Below are 18727 nucleotides of genomic sequence, written 5' to 3' on the forward strand. Positions count from 1 at the left end.
TGATCCCTGGCCTCGCTCAGTGGGTTAAGGAACTGGCATTGCCAAGAGGGGTGGTGTAGATCACAGGCGCAGCTCGGATCCTGAGTTGATGTGGCTGTGGCTGTGGCTGGCGTCTACAGCTCCTATTTGACCCCTACCTGGGAACCTCCATATGCAGCTAGTGTGGCCCTAAAAGACAAAAAAACAAAAACAAAAACAAAAACAGGAGTTCCTGTCGTGGCTCAGTGGTTAAAGAATACGAGACTAGGAACCATGAGGTTGCGGATATGATCCCTGGCCTTGCTCAGTGGGTTAAGGATCCGGCACTGTGTGAGCTGTGGTGTAGGTTGCAGACGCAGCTCGGATTCCGCATTGCTGTGGCTGTGGTGTAGGCCGGTGGCTACAGCTCCGATTTGACCCCTAGCCTGGGAACCTCCATATGCCACGGGAGCAGCCCTAGAAAAGGCAAAAAGGCAAAACAAAACAAAACAAAAAAACAAAAAAAGAAAAACCCAACAACAAAAAAACCCAAAAAATGATTTTGTCATACTACCATCCTCCCCTCAAAAACCACAAAAAGAAATTGAAATTTTGGTCTCATATGATTATCTAAAACTACCGAGTGCATAAAGACGGAATACTCTCTGGGCCCTTCCTTTGGAATTCTGAGAGGCTGTGTATTTGGGGGAATAAGGGTCATAGGCCTGATTATTGGCACAAATCTGCCCCCTGCTGGTAAAACTGGGGCAGAAGCACTTCCCTTCTCAGAAATCTAATTCTAGTTTTCTCTTTTTTAAAAATTCTCCATCCATGCTGATCCACAGTCTCTCTCCTTTGCTCTCCCACCTCACCTTCACTTTCAGCCATTGCTTTCCCTTAATTTCTTCCAGGAAGTTAGGAAGTGTTGATAGCAAAAGGCTCCCTGAGCCTTTTCAAATCCTCTTGGTTCTGTAAGCTGAGGCCTCATCTGAGAAGTATGGAGAAGGGATGGAGAAGGGGAAAATCTAGAGAGAGAGAACCAGGGGCAGTGATGGAGGTGCCTACATTGGAGCAGAACAGAATTGGTAGAGAAGAGGAAAAAACCAGGGGTGAAGGACAAGGGGGTAAAAAATAGGGCAGGAAGGGAGAAAGATCAGGAATCAGGGTATTGAATTGGAGATGAGGAGATCAGGATTTAAGTATAAAACTAGAAGAGATGAAAACGACAGAAGATATGGGGTATAAGTTTATTCTTGTGCACAAACCAAGGTATGTGACTCACACTCAATATGCAAAGGAAATGAACAATGTCCAGATCAAGCAGCAAATGTGATGGGCGATGACAGTGGTCATGCCGAGAGGGGAGTCCATCTCCCTCTAGGATCAAAGATCAGGACCTGAAGCTGAAAAGGAACAAGAGCTAGGATTTGAGGGATGGGGAGGAACTAAAAAAGAGGTCTTGGCTCTGGGCGTTTCCTTACCCTTTCCCAGGTAGTTATGACAAACTGCAAAAGACAGAGGGACAGACTCAAAGGAAGCAGCACAGATACCACCTGTTTTTCCAACAGAGCACACACTCTCACATCCTGCCACCATCATCCCCCTTCACTCTAACATTCTTTTCCCTCAAATTTTCCCCAATACCCCTTTCTGTAGATGGTTGGTTTCTTATTACCCAATTTTACTCTCTGCCAACACTACACTCTCCCTCACCACGCTCCTCTCCGTGCTCAATCAGTTTCATTCATATCTGTTCTTCTCCTGGTTTCTAGCTCACTTTCCACATAATGGCTCTTTTCTCCTTCCTTTCTATCTTAGGTTCATGAAGCAACAAAGCCAATAATTTGTCATTCTCCAAGGACATTTTCTTTTTCTTTTCATTTCCTGGATGTTTGGTTGCTCAGCATGGGCCTCTCAAGTTACTAACTTTCTGAAATCCTGAGAAATAGAGTTCTTAGTTCTATTCCTGGTCCAGCTGGTATAACTCAACCCATATAAACTCCCCCGGCCCTTTGAGTCTCCTCATACTCTGTGAGTTTCACAAGATGCTCTACACCTGCTACAGATGATGATCTTTAGTGAGTTTCTCCTGCCAGACAATCCATGTGGGGATGGCTGACACTTCTTTCATCACTTCAACGGTAAGACTCAGACTGGGTCTTTATCTAGAACTCTCCCCTTACTCTTGCCTCAGACAAAAGAGCACATCTGTACACACACACACACACACACACACACACACACACCCCTAGGAATATGCCAGCCAAGCTTAGGAAAGAAGAGTCAGGAGCAGCAAGCATCTCAGTGCAAACAGGGGCCAGTCCAGTCCCTTTGATGCCCATCCGGTGGTGACGTCTTTGCCCAAAGTCTCAGTGATAACTTCTCTGTGTCTTTCCCACTGAATGTCGAAACAAAGCCCACAGAGAAAGCACAAATGTAGAGATATAGAGGCCAGTGGAGGAGAGTAGGTGAAGAGACCTAGAGTTAAGACAGAGATCCAGGCAAGGAACTACAGAGACAAAAAGAAGCACAGACACCAAAGCAGAGCTGGCAGGTCTGAAAGCAGCAGGAAGGTTGAAAGCCAGGAGGAAGCTAGGGCATGGGACACCTACTCCAAAACTATCACTGGCAGGAGGGAATTTAGCCTCCACATGCCTGGGGCGGGCCGAGGGGGCGGGGGTGTTAGTAAGAGAAGCAACTTTAGGAACTGGATGTTCTGCCTCCCCTTGGTCCTGGGAGCTGTGCCCTGTTCAGTGGTGGCCTGCCCCAGGCCTCCACACATGAGCCTGCAATCCCGTTCTGGTAGCTGAGAACCGGGGCCTGGCTACCTGAAAGCCACAGGAGCTGGGGGAAGTCCCAAGACCCCTGGGAGACTCTGGAGGAGGGGCTGGGCTCAGGACAGGGGCTGAGGCCAGCTCTGCCCTCCAAATGGGCTCATCCAATGTAGTGGCTGCTCGGGGGGCAAGCACAGTGGGGGCCAGTGGCTCTGCAGTGGGCTGGGGCGCTGGAGTGGAAAATCGGCGGATCTCCTGGACTCGGGCAGTTTTGGGAGGCCCTAAGGCGGTGGGTCCAGGAGTGGGAGGAACCTCATCAAAACAGAACATGGCAGTTTTAAGTTGGTAGGGCTGGTGCCGCATGAAATCCAGTGCCTTGATGCCTTGCTTGGGGGCTGCCCGAGGCCCTTGGCTTTGGGCCTTAGGGAGAGTTCGGGCAGCTTGGGGGAAAAAGGGTGAGAGCAGTGGGTTGTAAGCAATAGGAGGTGGGGCACGGATATTGGGTGAATACTTCCAGGAAGAGGGCAGTGAGGGGGTAGGAGAAGGGCTTCTGGGCCGAGGGCCAAGACCAGGACCAGGTGTAGCTTCCACCACATACCTGTCTGCTCGGCTCTGACGCTTGGCAAACAGCTCCCCACCCCTACCCTGAAGCCTTGGTGGTTCAGGGACCCCAGCCGAAGGGGACGCCCCATTCACCAGCCCGTCAAGCAACCCTCGAGTTGGGGGCTTAGGAGCCACTGGGGGTGGAGTCTTAGGAGTCATAGGGGGTGGGGTCTTGGGGGCCATAGGAGGCGGGGTTTTAGGTGTCACGTGAGGCAACGTCTTATAACTCCTGCCCCCTGGTGGCTGCATGAAATTGCAGGCTTCAGCCCCTAGGCTCAGAGCATCCTCCTCTGGACCAGATTCGCCACCCCCAGGCCGGGGTTTTTCATCCAGGTTCTGCACCAACGATAGCAGCTCAGGGTTGGGCGAATTCTTCGTCTCCTCATTTCCCGGCCGGAACATCTGCTTCCGGGTCCCCCGACGCCGGGCTTCTTGAAGGATGCCGGTGCGAGCAGCTGGCACAGAGATGCGCTGCTCCCGAGCGCTGGGGGGTTCAGGGGCCGCGGGCCCAGGGGCGGGCGCCTCGGGGCGCGGAGCGGATCGCGGAGGCGCGGATAGGAAGATAGACGCGGTGGAGGTCATGGCAGCCCCGCTAGAGGGAGCGGGGGGCTCTGGGGCTCCACCGGGCGTAACAGGACGGCTGGGGGCTGGGATGTACAGAGAGCTGGTGGCCGTCAGGGGCCCCAAGGAGCGTGGGGTGCCGGGGGAACCGGGGGCTGACACGTGGCTGGGAACCCCTGAAGTGAAGCTAGGTAGAGGAGTGGTCCCCTGCGGAGAGGACAAGAAAGGCGGCGGGGCGGGGCTCAGTCCTCCCAGGCTCTCATTTGCTCTTTTGGGAGCTAGGGGCCGGAAAATAACGGAGGTGGTACCTGGCCGATGCCCTTGTAAGCCCGGGGTAAAGGGCCTGGCTGACCGGTTAAAGATGCTTGGAGCTGGGGTAGAGACTCCACCGCCGGGGAGGAAAGGTCTGGGGATGGCTTCAGGGGCTGGCGAAGGGCTGGATGCGGGCACAGCCGCCTCTGGCGGTGCACTTTGTGCCCGAGGTGGTGTCTGCAGGCCTTGCCCGTTGAGCATGGTTGCTGGACCCTCTGGGGCCAGCTCCTGGGTGCTGGAGGCTGCGCGCTGGCGCTGCTGTTCAAAGAGTTGGGCCCCTCTCCCGGAGGCCTCAATCAGCTGCCCTCCCTGCCCCGGGCCCTGGCCCTCTGCTGCACCTGAACCCGGCCTGGCTAGCTCCATGTCCAGGTAGGGGCTGTCCCAGTCGGACTGGTTGGTGAGGCTGCGGGCGTCGGAGAAGGCCTCCTCGTCCAGCTCGGACTCACTAGTCGGAGGGACGCCGTCCTCCTCCTCAGCGCCTGTCCCAGCCGCAGCCCCGAAGCTCACTAGGGTGTACTTCTTGGCTCTCTGTCGACGTTTCTTAAACATTAGCACCCCCTTGGAGTGGGGGTTGGGGGCTGCGGTTAGCAGGGACGCAATCGTCCGACATTTGGTCTTGGCCTCCTTCACACTCCTCTCTTGAAGGCTCTCTGCCCTTTGCAGTTCTGGGGAGAAGAGAAAGGAGAATGGTCATCTTCTTTTCCCCAAGGCTCTCACCGCCCTCTCCCTCTGCCCCAGCCAGCTCCCTCAGGCCTCCCACTTCTTATCTTGTTTCTTTTTTCTTTTCTTTTCTTCTTTTTTTTTTTTTTTTTTTTTTTTTTGCTTTTCAGGGCCGCACCCGCAGCAAATGGAGTTCCCAGGCTAGGGGTTGAATCGGAGCTGTAGCCATCTGCCTATACCACGGTCACAGCAACGCGGGATCTGAGCCAAGTCTGTGACCTACCCCACAGCTCACGGCAATGCCGGATTCTTGACCCACTAAGTGATCGAACCTGCATCCTCATGAATATTAGTCGTATTCATTTCCTCTGAGCCACAGGGGGGACTCCCTCACCTCTTGTATTTTCACTGGCCTGACCCCCAAGGTCTCTTCCCAGTGACAAAGTCCTCTAACTTGGGGGCAGTGTGGAGGTGAAAGGTGAAGCCAAGGACAGTTGAAGGGAAGGCAGAGTCTAGTTGGCTGCCCTGACACCACTGTGACCACAGCTCTCCTCCTGTCCTCTCTTCGTTCTACTCTGTTCCTGAGTTTCTAGAGACGTGCTCTTACCCACACCACACACATGCCTCCCCTGCTTCCCTCCATTGCTGGCTGGCAGTGTGGAGGTAGGTTAGAGGAGGGTTCACTTCCCATGGCCAAGAGAGACATGAATCAGTTTCCAGTGTAAAAAAAAAAAAAAAAAAAAAAAAAAAAGGGTGAGAAGGGACACTTTTCTCCCTCCACAGAGATCATGTTAGGGAGCTTCTCAGAAAGTTTGGAACTCTCACTCTCCCCTCTTCCTACCCCTTACCCTATAATAAGGACACAAAGGATCCTTAGTAATGAGAACCTTCATTCATACTTCCACTACCATCATGCAGTCCACATTGTATATATTCACAGAAATGACTCCCACCACACATCATTGCAATAAGAATATGGCTCTATTTTCTCATATGTACTTTTCTCTCATTCCCATATACTCTAGCTTATATACACCCCAGTGCACATACATGTGTGCAAATACACATGCGTCCATACAAAAACACACATGCATACTCCAGGCGGCCCTTCTTCCCAGAATTCCCTTAGCAGAAACACTGTTACTAACAGTTTGGACAAAATTTAGTGCCTTCTAACCTCTTATGTGCCTCACACCCCTGCTACTCACAGCCAGGGATGGCCTCAGATCCGAGATGCAGGAACAAAGTGCTGCTCTCCAAGGCAATCTTCCAAATCTTTAGGATAACGCAAGGTCACCAGTTTATATAGTGTCCTTTCCCCCAAGCTGGGGCGGGAGTGGGATGAGCTTCTTTGAGAGTCAAGGCTGCCCCCAATTTTCCAAGCCTTCTGGGTAGAGAGCTCAGGGAGTCACTACCAGGCAGGCACGCAAGAAATGTGTGCTAACGGGAGCCAGGACAGGGCTTTTCATGCATGTGGGCCCTGGTAGGTGGGGCCAGGAAATGGGAGAGGCTGTCCTGCTGTTGGACCCTGACTTGGACACAGATAGTCTCTGATTCATGATCCCCAATTCCTCCTGAAAAATTCTTGAAATTCCATCTCTACTGTCCACTCAGGATAGCAAGCTCCTTTCTAATTAGGGCTCTCATTCTGCCCATTCCAACATTAATACCACACAATAGTACCACGGACTAGGTACTGGAGTCATAGTTCAGTTCGCATTTTGGGTTCTTGGGAGTGTTACTTCATCTCACTGAACTTCAGTTTCCTCATCTGTAAATGAGTATAACAGCTACCTCACAGGGTTGCTATGAGGATTAAGTGAAATAATGTAGGTAAATTTAGCATTTAACGGCAGCCTTAAGGCCCACGGTGAGTAATCATTACTATCAAAGCCTTCTTGACACTAACTGCACACACTTTCTTGTTCACACGTACACATACACAGACTCCTACATACATGCTTTTGTATATTCCTAGATTACTCATACTCCTCTCTCACTCACTCTCTCCAGGAATTTTCCATAGCTCCTCTCTTGTACACACACTCTCTCTCCATGAGTTTTCCAGAGCTCATGTGCCAGAATCCCCTTTGACATGTGGCCATAGCATCAGCACATTCTGAGAGAAAGGCTGTGAAACTACTGGGAAAAGAAGGAAGAGGAAGGCAAAAAGGAGGAGGGCATAAGAGAGTGAAACCTTTCCCACCGATCTCCTTTTCCTAAACTCTTGATGTTGTCCCCTCCATTCTAGATCCCAGAACTCCCTTGGCTATGGAGGGGTAGTACCTGCATAGAACGGGTCCTGAAGCTCAGAAACTGGGCTTGGGGCTTTGTCGCAGCTGGCTTGGCTGAGGGGCTCTTGGCTGATGGGCTCAAAAGTCTCCATGCCGAGAAAGGCGGTGTTGGCTGGAGCAGGACCAGCTTGAGCCACCCCCATGCCTTTTAAAGCCCCTTTGTCTGGTCCCCAGAGCTGGCAGCTGAATGAGCTCACTGTGCTATTTTTGGAGCCTGGCCCCCTCCCTTCTCTGGACTGCCCCACAAGCCCTGGTGTGATGGACATGGGCACCTGCCTGCCCTTCCCCCCACCCCACCACACTGGACAATGAGGTTTGCTTAGCTAAAAATATCCCTGAGCCACTCACTACAGTCTCACCCAGCCTGATGGGGAAGGGAGAGGGTGCTAAAATGAGAATTGGGGATAAGCATGGGATCCTGGGCATGCATCTGGAATTTCTCTGCGGGACACTGGACACTCTCAGGGATGTCGACAGTAAACGGTCACGTCCTTAGCCTCTAATCCAGACTGAGACACAAAATTCTACAGATCAGGAATCAGAACAGTGGAGAGGAGGAACGAGAGAGAAAAACTAGAAGGGTAATCCTGAGATTTCAAAGGCGACAAGAAAGGTATCTAGGAGAGTCGCACAGGAGACATAGGACAGAGAGAAAGTTCACTCTTAGACCTTGTTCTGTAGCTCACATCAAAAATAGCAAAGAGCCTGAGATAAGTGGAACTGGCTTTTTCTGCCCAGGCCTACATTCTTGCCTGAGATAAGAAGCTGAAGATCCCTCCCTCCACCACTTCCTAGGGATCTCATGACTATGCCTCCTGGTCCCCAGGAATCCCAACAAACTTACCATGTCAAAGCTGGCTCTGATGCTGTGCCTGCAGTTAACACTGAAGAGTTCTTATATTCCTGTCCTGCTTTTAGATACTCCCCTGCCCCTTGTCTGCACTCTGCCCTCACCCCATCTGACACCTAGCAAAATCATAGCAACACCAAGCAATCCCTTCGTCAATTCATGCCCCTTTCCACCTTCCCACGTTATTTGTTCCTGGGTTGGGTTGAACCACCTGTATTTTTTGTCATGCTAGTTCAAACAGCAAAAATAGTGGGGACCATGAGGATAAAATTTTCCCCTCCTATCCATTACTCTTCTCCACCTGTCGCCAAGACTATATCCAGGGGAAGCATAAGGTGGGTAGAATGTAGGCTTATGGAGTAGATTTAGGGATCAGATGAAAGGATCCTGACTAAGGAAAAGGAGTTCAGGCACTCACTGGCTTGTTTGGCCTTCTGGGTGTAGGTGGTAGTAAGATCTTCTGCCACTGGATGGGGAACAGGCCCCACCATAGGGATGAGATGAGGGCCAGGCCGGAGGGGGCCACGGGGCAGCAGCAGGGCTTCAGCTGGGGGTGGCTGAAGAGTCGAACCATCCTCCCAAGATGGGGAGCTCAGGCGGCTGTCACCCTGGCTGGGAGAGCCAAGGACAGCAGGTGCTGGCTCTGCAGGGCTGTCAGACAGGTAGATCTCATCAGGTGGGGCTCCTGGTGCGGTGGGCCTTGTGGGACCTCGGCGGCGGGGTCGGCGAGGCTTTTCCTGGGTGGCTGGGCCATCAGCATCACTGTCAGTCTCTCCATAGTAAGCTTCACTGTCAGGGGGTGAAAGGAGGCTCCCAGGCTGGAGAGGCTGGGGAACTGGAGCACCAGGGGGCTCAGGACTCAGTGGAGACAAGGGTGACAATGCCTGAAGCTCACCAGGGGATGGAGATCGCACTGGCCCCTCGTCCTCTCGCCTGGATGGGAAAGATGACAACTTGAGCAATGAGCTGGATGACTGGCAGCTAGAGAGATCTGGAGGGGATGGGAGATGGATACAAGGGGAGAGAGGGGACTGGCACATTTCACATTGGTGAAATGGATGGCCTGGGAAGAGTGGAGATCTGAAGACAAACTGGGAGGCAAATGGGCTTGGCAGGCTTTGAGTGGAAATCGGCTAAGAAAGACATGTGATGATAAAGCAACAGGCAATGGGTCAAAGTAAGTACACACACCCAACTACCTGCTTGACACCTCTATTCCTTAATTGCAAATATTCAAGTGCTTGGGAGGCACACACAAACATCTATACTCCAGCACAAATACTCAAGCAGAAATGAATACTTGTTAGTAGCTGTAGCCAGGTCAGTGAGACACAGAGCTGAAACAGGCAATGGAAGCCCTGGACTAGGGGGTTGGGGGTAGGCTGGGGTGGGACTGGTCCATACCGCCGCACGGTGAGGACAAGCTGATTTCCTGAGGCATCGATGAGGCTCATGGCACTGGCATGAGAGAAGCTGGTGCAGGAGACTCCATTGATGGCCAAAAGCTGGTCCCTCTCTCGGAGTCCTGCTCTGCCAGCCTGGCTCCGTCTTCGGATCTGAGAAGGTGTTGGAGGAGAGACTGTAGGTGAGGGAGGGCTCCAAGGGGGAATAGAATGAAAGGAGTTAGGACAGGAAGGAGCCATATGTAGAGGGGATTTTACTTTATAGGGTAATAAAAGGTGGGGAGAGGCAAGAGCAGTTAAAGGGGTCAGTCTAGAGGGAAGCAGGTGCAGTTGGGAGGGAATAACAGACTGGAGGGAGGTAGGGTAATCACTGAACAAAAGGGGCTTGGGGGAAACTACAAGAGGGGACGTACTGGAAATGGTGTTACATCCCCTCAAGGTTTTCCTCCAAGGTAAATATCTATACTAGCTGATAGTTCTTTTCTAGTCCTTGCAATCCTAGGCACCATTATCTACACAGTCAAGATTTTAGAAAATATTCCAGCTTGGAGGGAGTTCAGCAGATTCTGGGAGATTGTCATTGTGTGGTATGTGTGTGCCATGTGTTATATGTTAAAGTAATAACAGTAGTAGTGGCTATCATTTATTGACTGCTTACTAAATGTTAGGCACAGTGCCAAGCACTGTGTTATTGAATTTAATTCTTGGAGCCCAGGACCCATGAAGCAGCTACTATTATTATTGACTTTTTATGGTTGAGAAAAGTAAACGTGTGCTGCGAAATTAAAAGGGTAACAACTTCATCTGACAGGTCAGATCTTTCCATAACCCTCCTAGCACCTGAAAAAAGTCTTGCCTAGTGAGAGAAGGTATCTGGCATAGGGAAAGAGGAGGACTGAAAGCAGGGCAGGACTGGGCTAGGCTGGGCTGGGCTGGGCTGGGTGAGAAAGCTTCAGCTCATCACATATCAGTTTAGTTAGAGAGAAATTAGAACCTTCCCTACATTCCCAGAGTTTAGAGCAGAGGCACAGACCCAGGAGAGCAATGACTGGATGGCCAGCACTGGGCCTCTAATCCTGTGGTGCCACAGGGAACTGACGCAGTCTTTCTTTTTCTCTGCTCCCATAAACTAGGAATTCCTTCTTCTTTCTTTCTTTCTTTCTTTTTTTTTTTTTTTTTTTTTGTCTTTTTGCTATTTCTTGGGCCGCTCCCGCGGCATATGGAGGTTCCCAGGCTAGGGGTCTAATCGGAGCTGTAGCTGCGCCACGACGGGAACTCCTCCTTCTTCTTTCTTTTCTTTTTTCTTTTATTATTATTATTTTTTTAATTTTTTTTTTTTTTTTTGTATTTTTGCTATTTACTGGGCCGCTCCCTCGGCATATGGAGGTTCCCAGGCTAGGGGTCCAATCGGAGCTGTAGCTGCCGGCCTACGCCAGAGCCACAGCAACACTGGATCCGAGCCGCGTCTGCAACCTACACCACAGTTCACGGCAACGCTGGATTGTTAACCCACTGAGCAAGGGCAGGGACCGAACCCGCAACCTCATGGTTCCTAGTCGGATTCGTTAACCACTGCGCCACGACGGGAACTTCTCTTTTCTTTTTTCTTTTCTTTTTTTTTTTAATCTTTTTTGGCAGCCCCACAGCATATGGAGTTCCCAGGCCAGGGATCAGATCTGAGCTGCAGTTGTGACCTATGCCCCAACTGAGGCAGCCCCAAATCCTTAACCCATTGTGCCAGGCTGGGGTTCAAACCTGCGTCCCAGTGGTCCAGAGATACCACTGATCCTGTTGTGCCACCCCCACCCCAGAAGTCTCTGCCCAAACGCTACTCCCCATATCAAACTTGAGCATGCTTCCCTGACCACCTACCCACCCCACTCCACTTCTTCACAACCTCCCACTTTTCCCATAGAGGCCAGCACATGACTCTTCCCAAGTTCCCTTGGGTTCCCCTTTCCCTGAAACCTCAACATAGCCTCCCTTACCTTGGACACCTGTAAGGGTTTCCTCTGCTCGGCCCCCCCCTGAAGTCGGAAGCCCCAGGGGGCTCCCCCTGATAGTGTGACCAGCACCTCCTCCTCAGCACCCATCGCTCAGGTTGGCCTATGGCCCTCGAAGTTTGGACAGTGTCCCAAGGAGAGAAGTCGAGGCGCTGGTACCCCGTCCGGCCTGTCTGGCTGTCCTGCTTCTGCTGCCCTAGGCCTTCCCCCCCACACCACACACCACAGGCAGGCAATTTGGCCCTGGGATCAGTCTAGTCCAGCACACGTGTCCTGTCAATCGGAGCTGTGCTCAAAATAGTTACCGGCTGTACTCCCCTCCCTCTCCCAGCTGTATTACTCCTGGAGCTAATTATAGTGCAAACTTCTGCCCTCCTGCATGGACCTTTTACTCAGGACTCAGAGTACTAGCTTTGTGGGCTCTATAACTAATGTACATCCTTTGAGGGCCTGTGCCTTTCTTGATAGGATCATGGACTAATCCCAACCACTTTCCTCCAAAGCTCATTTCAAAGTGGCAGCAGCAGGGGCTTCAATTCCTGAGCAAGGAATGGTTGGGTTTGTCCCACAAGTTTGCAAGCTCTCCCAGAAAAGAGTGCCCCCTTGTTGTATGAATTAACCTATTAATCAGAATGGAGATCCATACCCCACTGCAGTCATGGGTGCAATGTAGAGGAAGGAATTCTGATCAGCCCCACTCCAGCTGAACTCCTGCATGTTCCATAAAAACTTTCCTGCCCATCTCCCAACTCCCTACCTATAGAATTTTTTTTTCTTCAGCTGACAGCAGATAATTTATTGTACACGTGTTACATTCAGCCACAACTGAGAACAGAACTGGTCTAGAATGTCACAGGTCCAGGGCAAAAAACCAAAAGGGGCTGTTTTGATATGAGCAAGGTGGGACTCAAAGTTGTTGAGGCGATCAAAATGGCGAAAAGTTGTTCTTGATCCATTGAGACAAGTTCTAGACAGAAGGCATGTTGTCCAACAAATTGTACCAGCGTCCCTGGCCTCTGGGCTTTCCTTGTTTCTGCTCCTATAGCTTCCACAGATGGACAAGTTTCCTTGGACCGCTGCCTCATCTTTCTTCTTTTGCGCTTCAGCCTGCACATTCGCTTCTTCCTCCACTTGGCTCTCACAGCGCGGAGGTTTCACAGAAGATGGCTCCAAGGCCAAGAGACCTACCTATAGAATTAATCCTCCTTTCCTCTGGGAAAAATAGGTATGTGGTTCATATTTCTATTGTTGTAGTTTCCAGCCAATATTACAGTCTTCCTCCTAGATTGTACCTGTCTCGCTCCTAGATTGTGAGAAACTTGAAGGTAAGGACTGTGTGTTACAGCAAATGAACAGGTCACAGAGCAATGACTGATGGAACAGGTGCTCAATGTTTGCTGAAATAAATTACTTCTTACAATACATAGTTGGTCATGGAAACGTGGGTGCATAAACATGCCAACCCATATTAATTATAAAATATTTACTTATTTTTAGGTTTTCACTACATGAATATGCCTATGTTAAGAGATATCTTTTATTAAATATGATATCGTGGTATCATAATTATTAAAGGCTACAGAATTTCCTGGAATAGCTGCTCTGTTAGCATGCTAAATACTGTTTGCTTTGGTGTATGGTGCAGTCATAGAAAGCACTTAGGATTTAGAGTCAGAACTGGACTTGGGCTTCTGTTCTATCATTCATTAGCTGTGTGACCTTGGGTATTTACTTGACCTCATGAGTAAAAAGAGTATCTAAATATCCATTCATTCAGTATTTAAACATTTATTGAGTGCTAGCTACATATAAGCCATCATGCTATACTAGTGGCTTTCACTTAACCCTAAATGGAAGCAAACTATTGCATTTGGAGTGGATAGGCAATGAGATCCTGCTGTATAGCACAGGGAACTATGTCTAGTCACTTATAATGGAACATGATTGAGGATATTGTGAGAAAAAAGAATATATATATGAGTGGGTCACCTTGCTGTATAGCAGAAATTGACAGAACACTGTAAATCAACTACAATAGAAAAAAAAATCTTAAAAATTAACCCTAAGTGCACATTGGAGTCACCTGGAAAAATTTTAAAGCCACTGGTTCCCTAAAAGAAGGCTGTGTATATCCTTATATGATGTCTAATGAAATTTTATATATTATTAAATTTAAATATTATACAAATATTATATATTCACACACACACACCACACACACACACACACACACACACACACACACACACACACACTGCCAAGGCCCCTCAGCCTTAGAGTTTCTCATTTTATTGGCCTAATAGCTGGTATGGCCAGTTTAAAAAGCACTGCAGATGATTCTAATGTGCAGCTAAGATTGAGAATAAGAGTGGGGATACAGAAACCAATAAAATGCAACATATTAGCCTCTATTCTCAAGAAACTATGAATTTAAACTCTAAACTCTAATACTTATTAGGAGTGCAATCTTAAGTAAGACAGAGAATATATACTTTCCTATGTTAATATGAATTAAATAGGATAAATTATGTGAAAATGCTTAGCAGAGGGCCCAGTTTATGACATTTGCTCAATAAGTATTACCTGAATTTGCCAAATTTCTAATCTAGACTAATGGCTTCCAGTGGTCAGTGTGCAATGGAATTATCTAGAGGGCCTATTAAAACCATAGTTTCCTGGGCCCTACCTCCAGAATATTTGATTCGATATGCCTACAGTGGATCTAAAAATTTTTTTCTAACAGGTTTCCAGGTGAAATTGATACTCTTGATCTAAGGATCACAGTTTGAGAAACACTGACCTCCACTATAAACTCCTGAGGACAGGATCAATCTGCCTGTTTCCTAAAACATGCTCATTGCTTAAAACAGTTCCAGCAACAAGAAAGTGCAGTTTTTTTCCAACTAATGAACCACTCTGTACCTCAGAATAACTAATATTTACTGTGAACAATATGAGAGCAAGAACTTTATCCCCTGTTGGTCATAAAACATTTTATTTAATAATTTTTTCTGGAGTTCCCATTGTGACTCAGTGGAAATGAATCGGACTAGCATCCATAAGAATACAGGTTCCATCCCTGGTCTCACTCACTGGGTTAAGGATCCATCATTGCCGTGAGCTGTGGTGTAGGTCGCAGATGTTGTTTGGATCTGGCATTGCTGTGTCTGTGGCACAGGCCAGTGGCTATAGCTCCCATTCGACCCCTAGCCTGGGAACCTCCATATGCTGTGAGTGTGGCCCTAAAAAGACACACACACACAAAATTCCCTTTAGGGAGTACTGTGGTGGTACAGCAGGTTAAGGATCTGACATTGTCACTGCTATGGCTCAGGTTCGATCCTTGGCTCAGGAACTTCTGAATGCTTCAGGCATAACCAAAAATTTTTTTTAAATTTTGTAAAATATTTTTTTCCCTTTAAATGAAAGATTAACCAATCTTGCTTCCTTTCCACTAGTGCTCTTTTTCCCCATTTCTTTTCTTCCTTGTTAAAAAAAATTTATAAAGTGAATTGTATATAATACATATGAATTATTTGAAAATAACAATAATGTAAATATCCATGTCTATATTAAGAAATAGAACAGTTATTATTATTGAAGCTCCATTATATTTCTCCCAATTATACTTTTGTCTCTCCCAGCCCCAGAGGTAACCTACAGCCTGAATTTTGTTATTCTTCATAGCTTTATCATACATGTATGTAATGTAAAACAATACATTATTTAAATTGGCCAAGAACTTTTGCTCACTACTGTATTCCTCAAACCAAGAACATGGTTTGTCATATGATTAAAAAATAAGTTATTATTATTTATTATTATTATTTTACAGCCACACCTATGGCATATGGAAGTTCCTGGGCTCAGGATCAAATCAGAGCTGCAGCTGAGGCCTATACCACAGCCATGGCAACATGGATCCAAGGTGCATCTTCAACTTGCACTATAACGTTCAGCAAGGCCAGATCTTTAATCCACTGAGGGAGACCAGGGATCAAACATGCATCCTCATGGATACTAGTCAGGTCCTTAACCTGCTGAGTCACAATGGGAACTCTCTCAAAATTATTAATATACAAACAGCTCAAACAACTTAATATCAAAAAAACAATCCAATAAAAAAATGAGAAGACCTAAATAGACATTTCTCCAAAGAAGCCATACAGATAGACAACAGGTACATGAAAAGATGCTCAATATCACTAGAGAAATGGAATCGAAACTACAATGAGGTATCACCTCACACCAGTCAGAATGGCCAAGATTAAAAAAGTCTACAAATAGGAGTTCTCTCTGTGATAGAATGGGATTGGTGGCATCCCTGCAGTGCCAGGTTGCAGGTTTGATCCCTGGCCTGGCACAGTCGGTTAAAAAATCCAGTGTTGCCGTACCTGCAGTGCAGGTCACAACTGCGGCTTGGTTCTAATCTCAGATCTGGATCTGATTCCTGACCCAGGAACTCCATATCTAAAAGAAAAAAAAAGTCTACAAATAACAATGCTATAGAGGATGTGGAAAGAAAGGAATCCTCTTACACTGTTGGTGGGAATGTAAATTGGCGCAGCCACTACAGAGAACAGTATGGAGGTTCCATAAAAAACTAAAAATAGAGTTACCATATGATACTGCAATCTCACTCCTGGGCATATATCCAGAGAAAACTCTAACTCAAAACAATACATGCAGAGGTCTCATTGTGGCTCATCAGGAATGAATCCCCTGACTAGCATCTGTGAGGATGCAGGTTCAATCCCTGGCTTCAATCACTGGGTTAAGGATCCAGCATTGCGTTGTAGGCCACAGACACGGCTTGGATCTGGTGTTGCTGTGGCTGGGGTGTAGGCCAGCAACTACAGCTCCAATTCAACCCCTGGACTGGGAACATCCCTATGTCACAGTGTGGCCCTAAAAAGACCAAAAAGGAGTTCCCATCGTGGCTCAGTGGCTAGTGAATCTGTCTAGGAACCATGAGGTTGCGGGTTTGATCCCTGGCCTTGCTCAGTGGGTTAAGGATCTGGCGTTGCCGTGAGCTGTGGTGTAGGTTGCAGATGTGGCTCAGAACCCGTGTTGCTGTGGCTCTGGCGTAGGCCGGTGGCTACAGCTCCGATTGGACCCCTAGCCTGGGAAACCTCCATATGCCACGGGATAGGCCCTAGAAAAGACAAAAAAAAAAAAAAAAAAGATACATTCACCCAAAGCAGCACTATTTACAATAGCCAAGACATGGAAGCAACCTAAAAGTCTATCAACAGATGAATGGATGAAGATGGATGTATCTATAGCTATATAGATAGATATCACTTGACCATAAAAAAGAATGAATAATGCATTTGCAGTAGCATGGATGGACCTAGAGATTGTCATATTAATTGAAGTCAGATAAAGAAAGACAAATATGGAGTTCCTGTCGGGGCACAGCAGAAACGAATCTGACTAGGAACCCCGAGGTTTCAGGTTTGATCCCTGGCCTCGCTCAGTGGGTTAAGGATCTGGTGTTGCCGTGAGCTGTGGTGTAGGTCACAGAGGCAGCTCAGATCTGATGTTGCTGTGCTGTGGTGTAGGCCAGCAGCTACAGCTCCCATTAGACCCCTAGCCTAGGAACCTCCAAATGCTGTGGGGGCAGCCCTAAAAAGACAAAAAAGAAAAAAAAAAAGACAAATATATGATGTCACTTATATATGGAATCTTAAAAAAAATGATACAAATGATACAAAACAGACATAGACTCATGGATATAGAAAACAAACTTAGGGTTACCAAAGGATAGAGCAGGAGGGTCCCAGAAGAGATAAACTAGGAATTTGGGATTAGGATATACACACCATCATGTATAAGATAGGTAAACAAGGACCTACTGTATAGCACTGGGAACCATACTCAATATCCTGTAATAATCCATAATGAAAAATAATCTGAAAAAGAATATATATGTGTGCGTGTGTGTGTGTGTGTAACTGAATCACTTTGCTATACACCTGAAACTCACAGTAAATTAAATACTGTTAAAAAAAGAAATACAGTGAGTTCCTGTTGTGGTGCAGCGGAAACAAATCCGACTAGGAACCATGAGGTTGCAGGTTCAATCCCTGGCCTCGCTCAGTGGGTTAAGGATCTGGTGTTGCTGTGAACTCTGATGTAGGTCACAGACGTGGCTCAGATGTGGTGTTGCTATGGCTCTGGCATAGGCTGGCAGCTGCAGCTCCGATTGGACCCCTAGCCTGGGAACCTCCATATGACAAGGGTGAGGCCCTAAAAAGACAAAAGAGAAAAAATAAAAAAATACAAAAAATGATAAATGAATATATTATAATGCAAAAAGTCATAAAATTGATTTAATGGATGCTATGAAGTAGAAAAATGCTCCTGAATTTTTATTATCTAAAAATAAACATCAATATTTGTACTAAAATAATTACTATTATTAAAAATGAAAAAAATTATTGAAAGGATTAAATGAGGTTATGTATATTTTTTAAATTACCACAAATACCAGCTACAATTATTGTTACTCACTAAATGGGTAATAATAATTACCCAATAGGCTGGGGGTGTTCTGAGAGTAGAGATCATCAGGCTTTAGCAGAGCTCTGCATCTAAACCAAGGCACTAAATAAAAATGGTTAACTAGGAGTTCCCTGGTGGCTCAGCAGGTTAAGGATCCAGCCTTTTCACTGCTGTGGTAAGAGGTTCAAACCCTGTTCTGCCAACTTCCACATGCCACTGGCCCGACCAAAAAAAAGAAAAAAAAAAAAAGTAAGAAGCACTTACTATGTTGTCAGGCACTCTATGTGACCTAATTCCGTCCTCTCCACAAGCTATTAGAAGGGCATTCATATTTTCTCCATTTTACAGATTAAAGAAACCGAGGCTGAGATTAAGTCACCCAAGTTAGAGAACTGAAGAGCCACAACTTCAACACATGAAGCCCAAAAGAAGAATTAGTGTCCTTTTATATTATACATTCCGTTCCGCAAAACTCAGGACCAGCAAAGGTCATGGGTGAGAACATCGAAGACGGAAATCAATGGGGCCAGGGGTCAGCAGGAAGTCGCTACAGGACTCTAAATCTAGCGGTCTCTGTCATAGCGGAACTGGAGGAGCGTTACTAAAGATAGTTGACCTAGCTTTCTCAATCGCATCTCAGCTGATGGGACCTTAAGTTACCAGGACTCTGGGGTGGGTGGCGGTGGGGGTTGGGGTGGAGCGAAAATGCATAGGAACCAGCGAAGCGTCCCAGGTGACGGCCATAATGGGAGGGGAAAATGGCGCGTGCGCGGCATCCGGGTTCCTCAGCGCGCTCCTACCG

The 18727-nt window shown here is 47.6% G+C and overlaps 1 protein-coding gene across 2 annotated transcripts; it reads right to left on the reverse strand.

Moving 5' to 3' along the window:
* On the reverse strand, positions 1192–11683 carry SYNPO2L (synaptopodin 2 like). 2 transcript variants are annotated; one of them, XM_001928583.6, is made up of 4 exons: positions 11404–11683; positions 9417–9568; positions 8431–8945; positions 1192–4873 (listed from the first exon to the last, which is right to left on the reverse strand). In XM_001928583.6, exons 1-4 carry the CDS (start codon positions 11506–11508, stop codon positions 2709–2711), a joined length of 2937 nt encoding a protein of 978 aa, XP_001928618.3. In that variant the 5' UTR covers positions 11509–11683; the 3' UTR covers positions 1192–2708. The 2 variants fall into 2 exon arrangements, with proteins under 2 accessions (XP_001928618.3, XP_003359286.3); XM_003359238.4 differs by lacking the exons at positions 8431–8945; positions 9417–9568; positions 11404–11683 and adding an exon at positions 7155–8369.

Source organism: Sus scrofa, chromosome 14, assembly GCF_000003025.6.
Source record: "Sus scrofa isolate TJ Tabasco breed Duroc chromosome 14, Sscrofa11.1, whole genome shotgun sequence".
Lineage (NCBI taxonomy): Eukaryota > Metazoa > Chordata > Mammalia > Artiodactyla > Suidae > Sus > Sus scrofa.

What these genes read in the sequence shown, in the direction of transcription:
- SYNPO2L (XM_001928583.6), bottom strand. Translation starts at nt 11,508, where the DNA reads ATGGGTGCTGAGGAGGAGGTGCTGGTCACACTATCAGGGGGAGCCCCC. An exon ending in CTTGTCCTCACCGTGCGGCG is followed by an intron (nt 8,946 to 9,416) that starts GTATGGACCAGT and finishes TTTCCCATCCAG; the next exon opens with GCGAGAGGACGAGGGGCCAG. An exon ending in CCAGAAGGCCAAACAAGCCA is followed by an intron (nt 4,874 to 8,430) that starts GTGAGTGCCTGA and finishes TCTTCTCCCCAG; the next exon opens with AACTGCAAAGGGCAGAGAGC.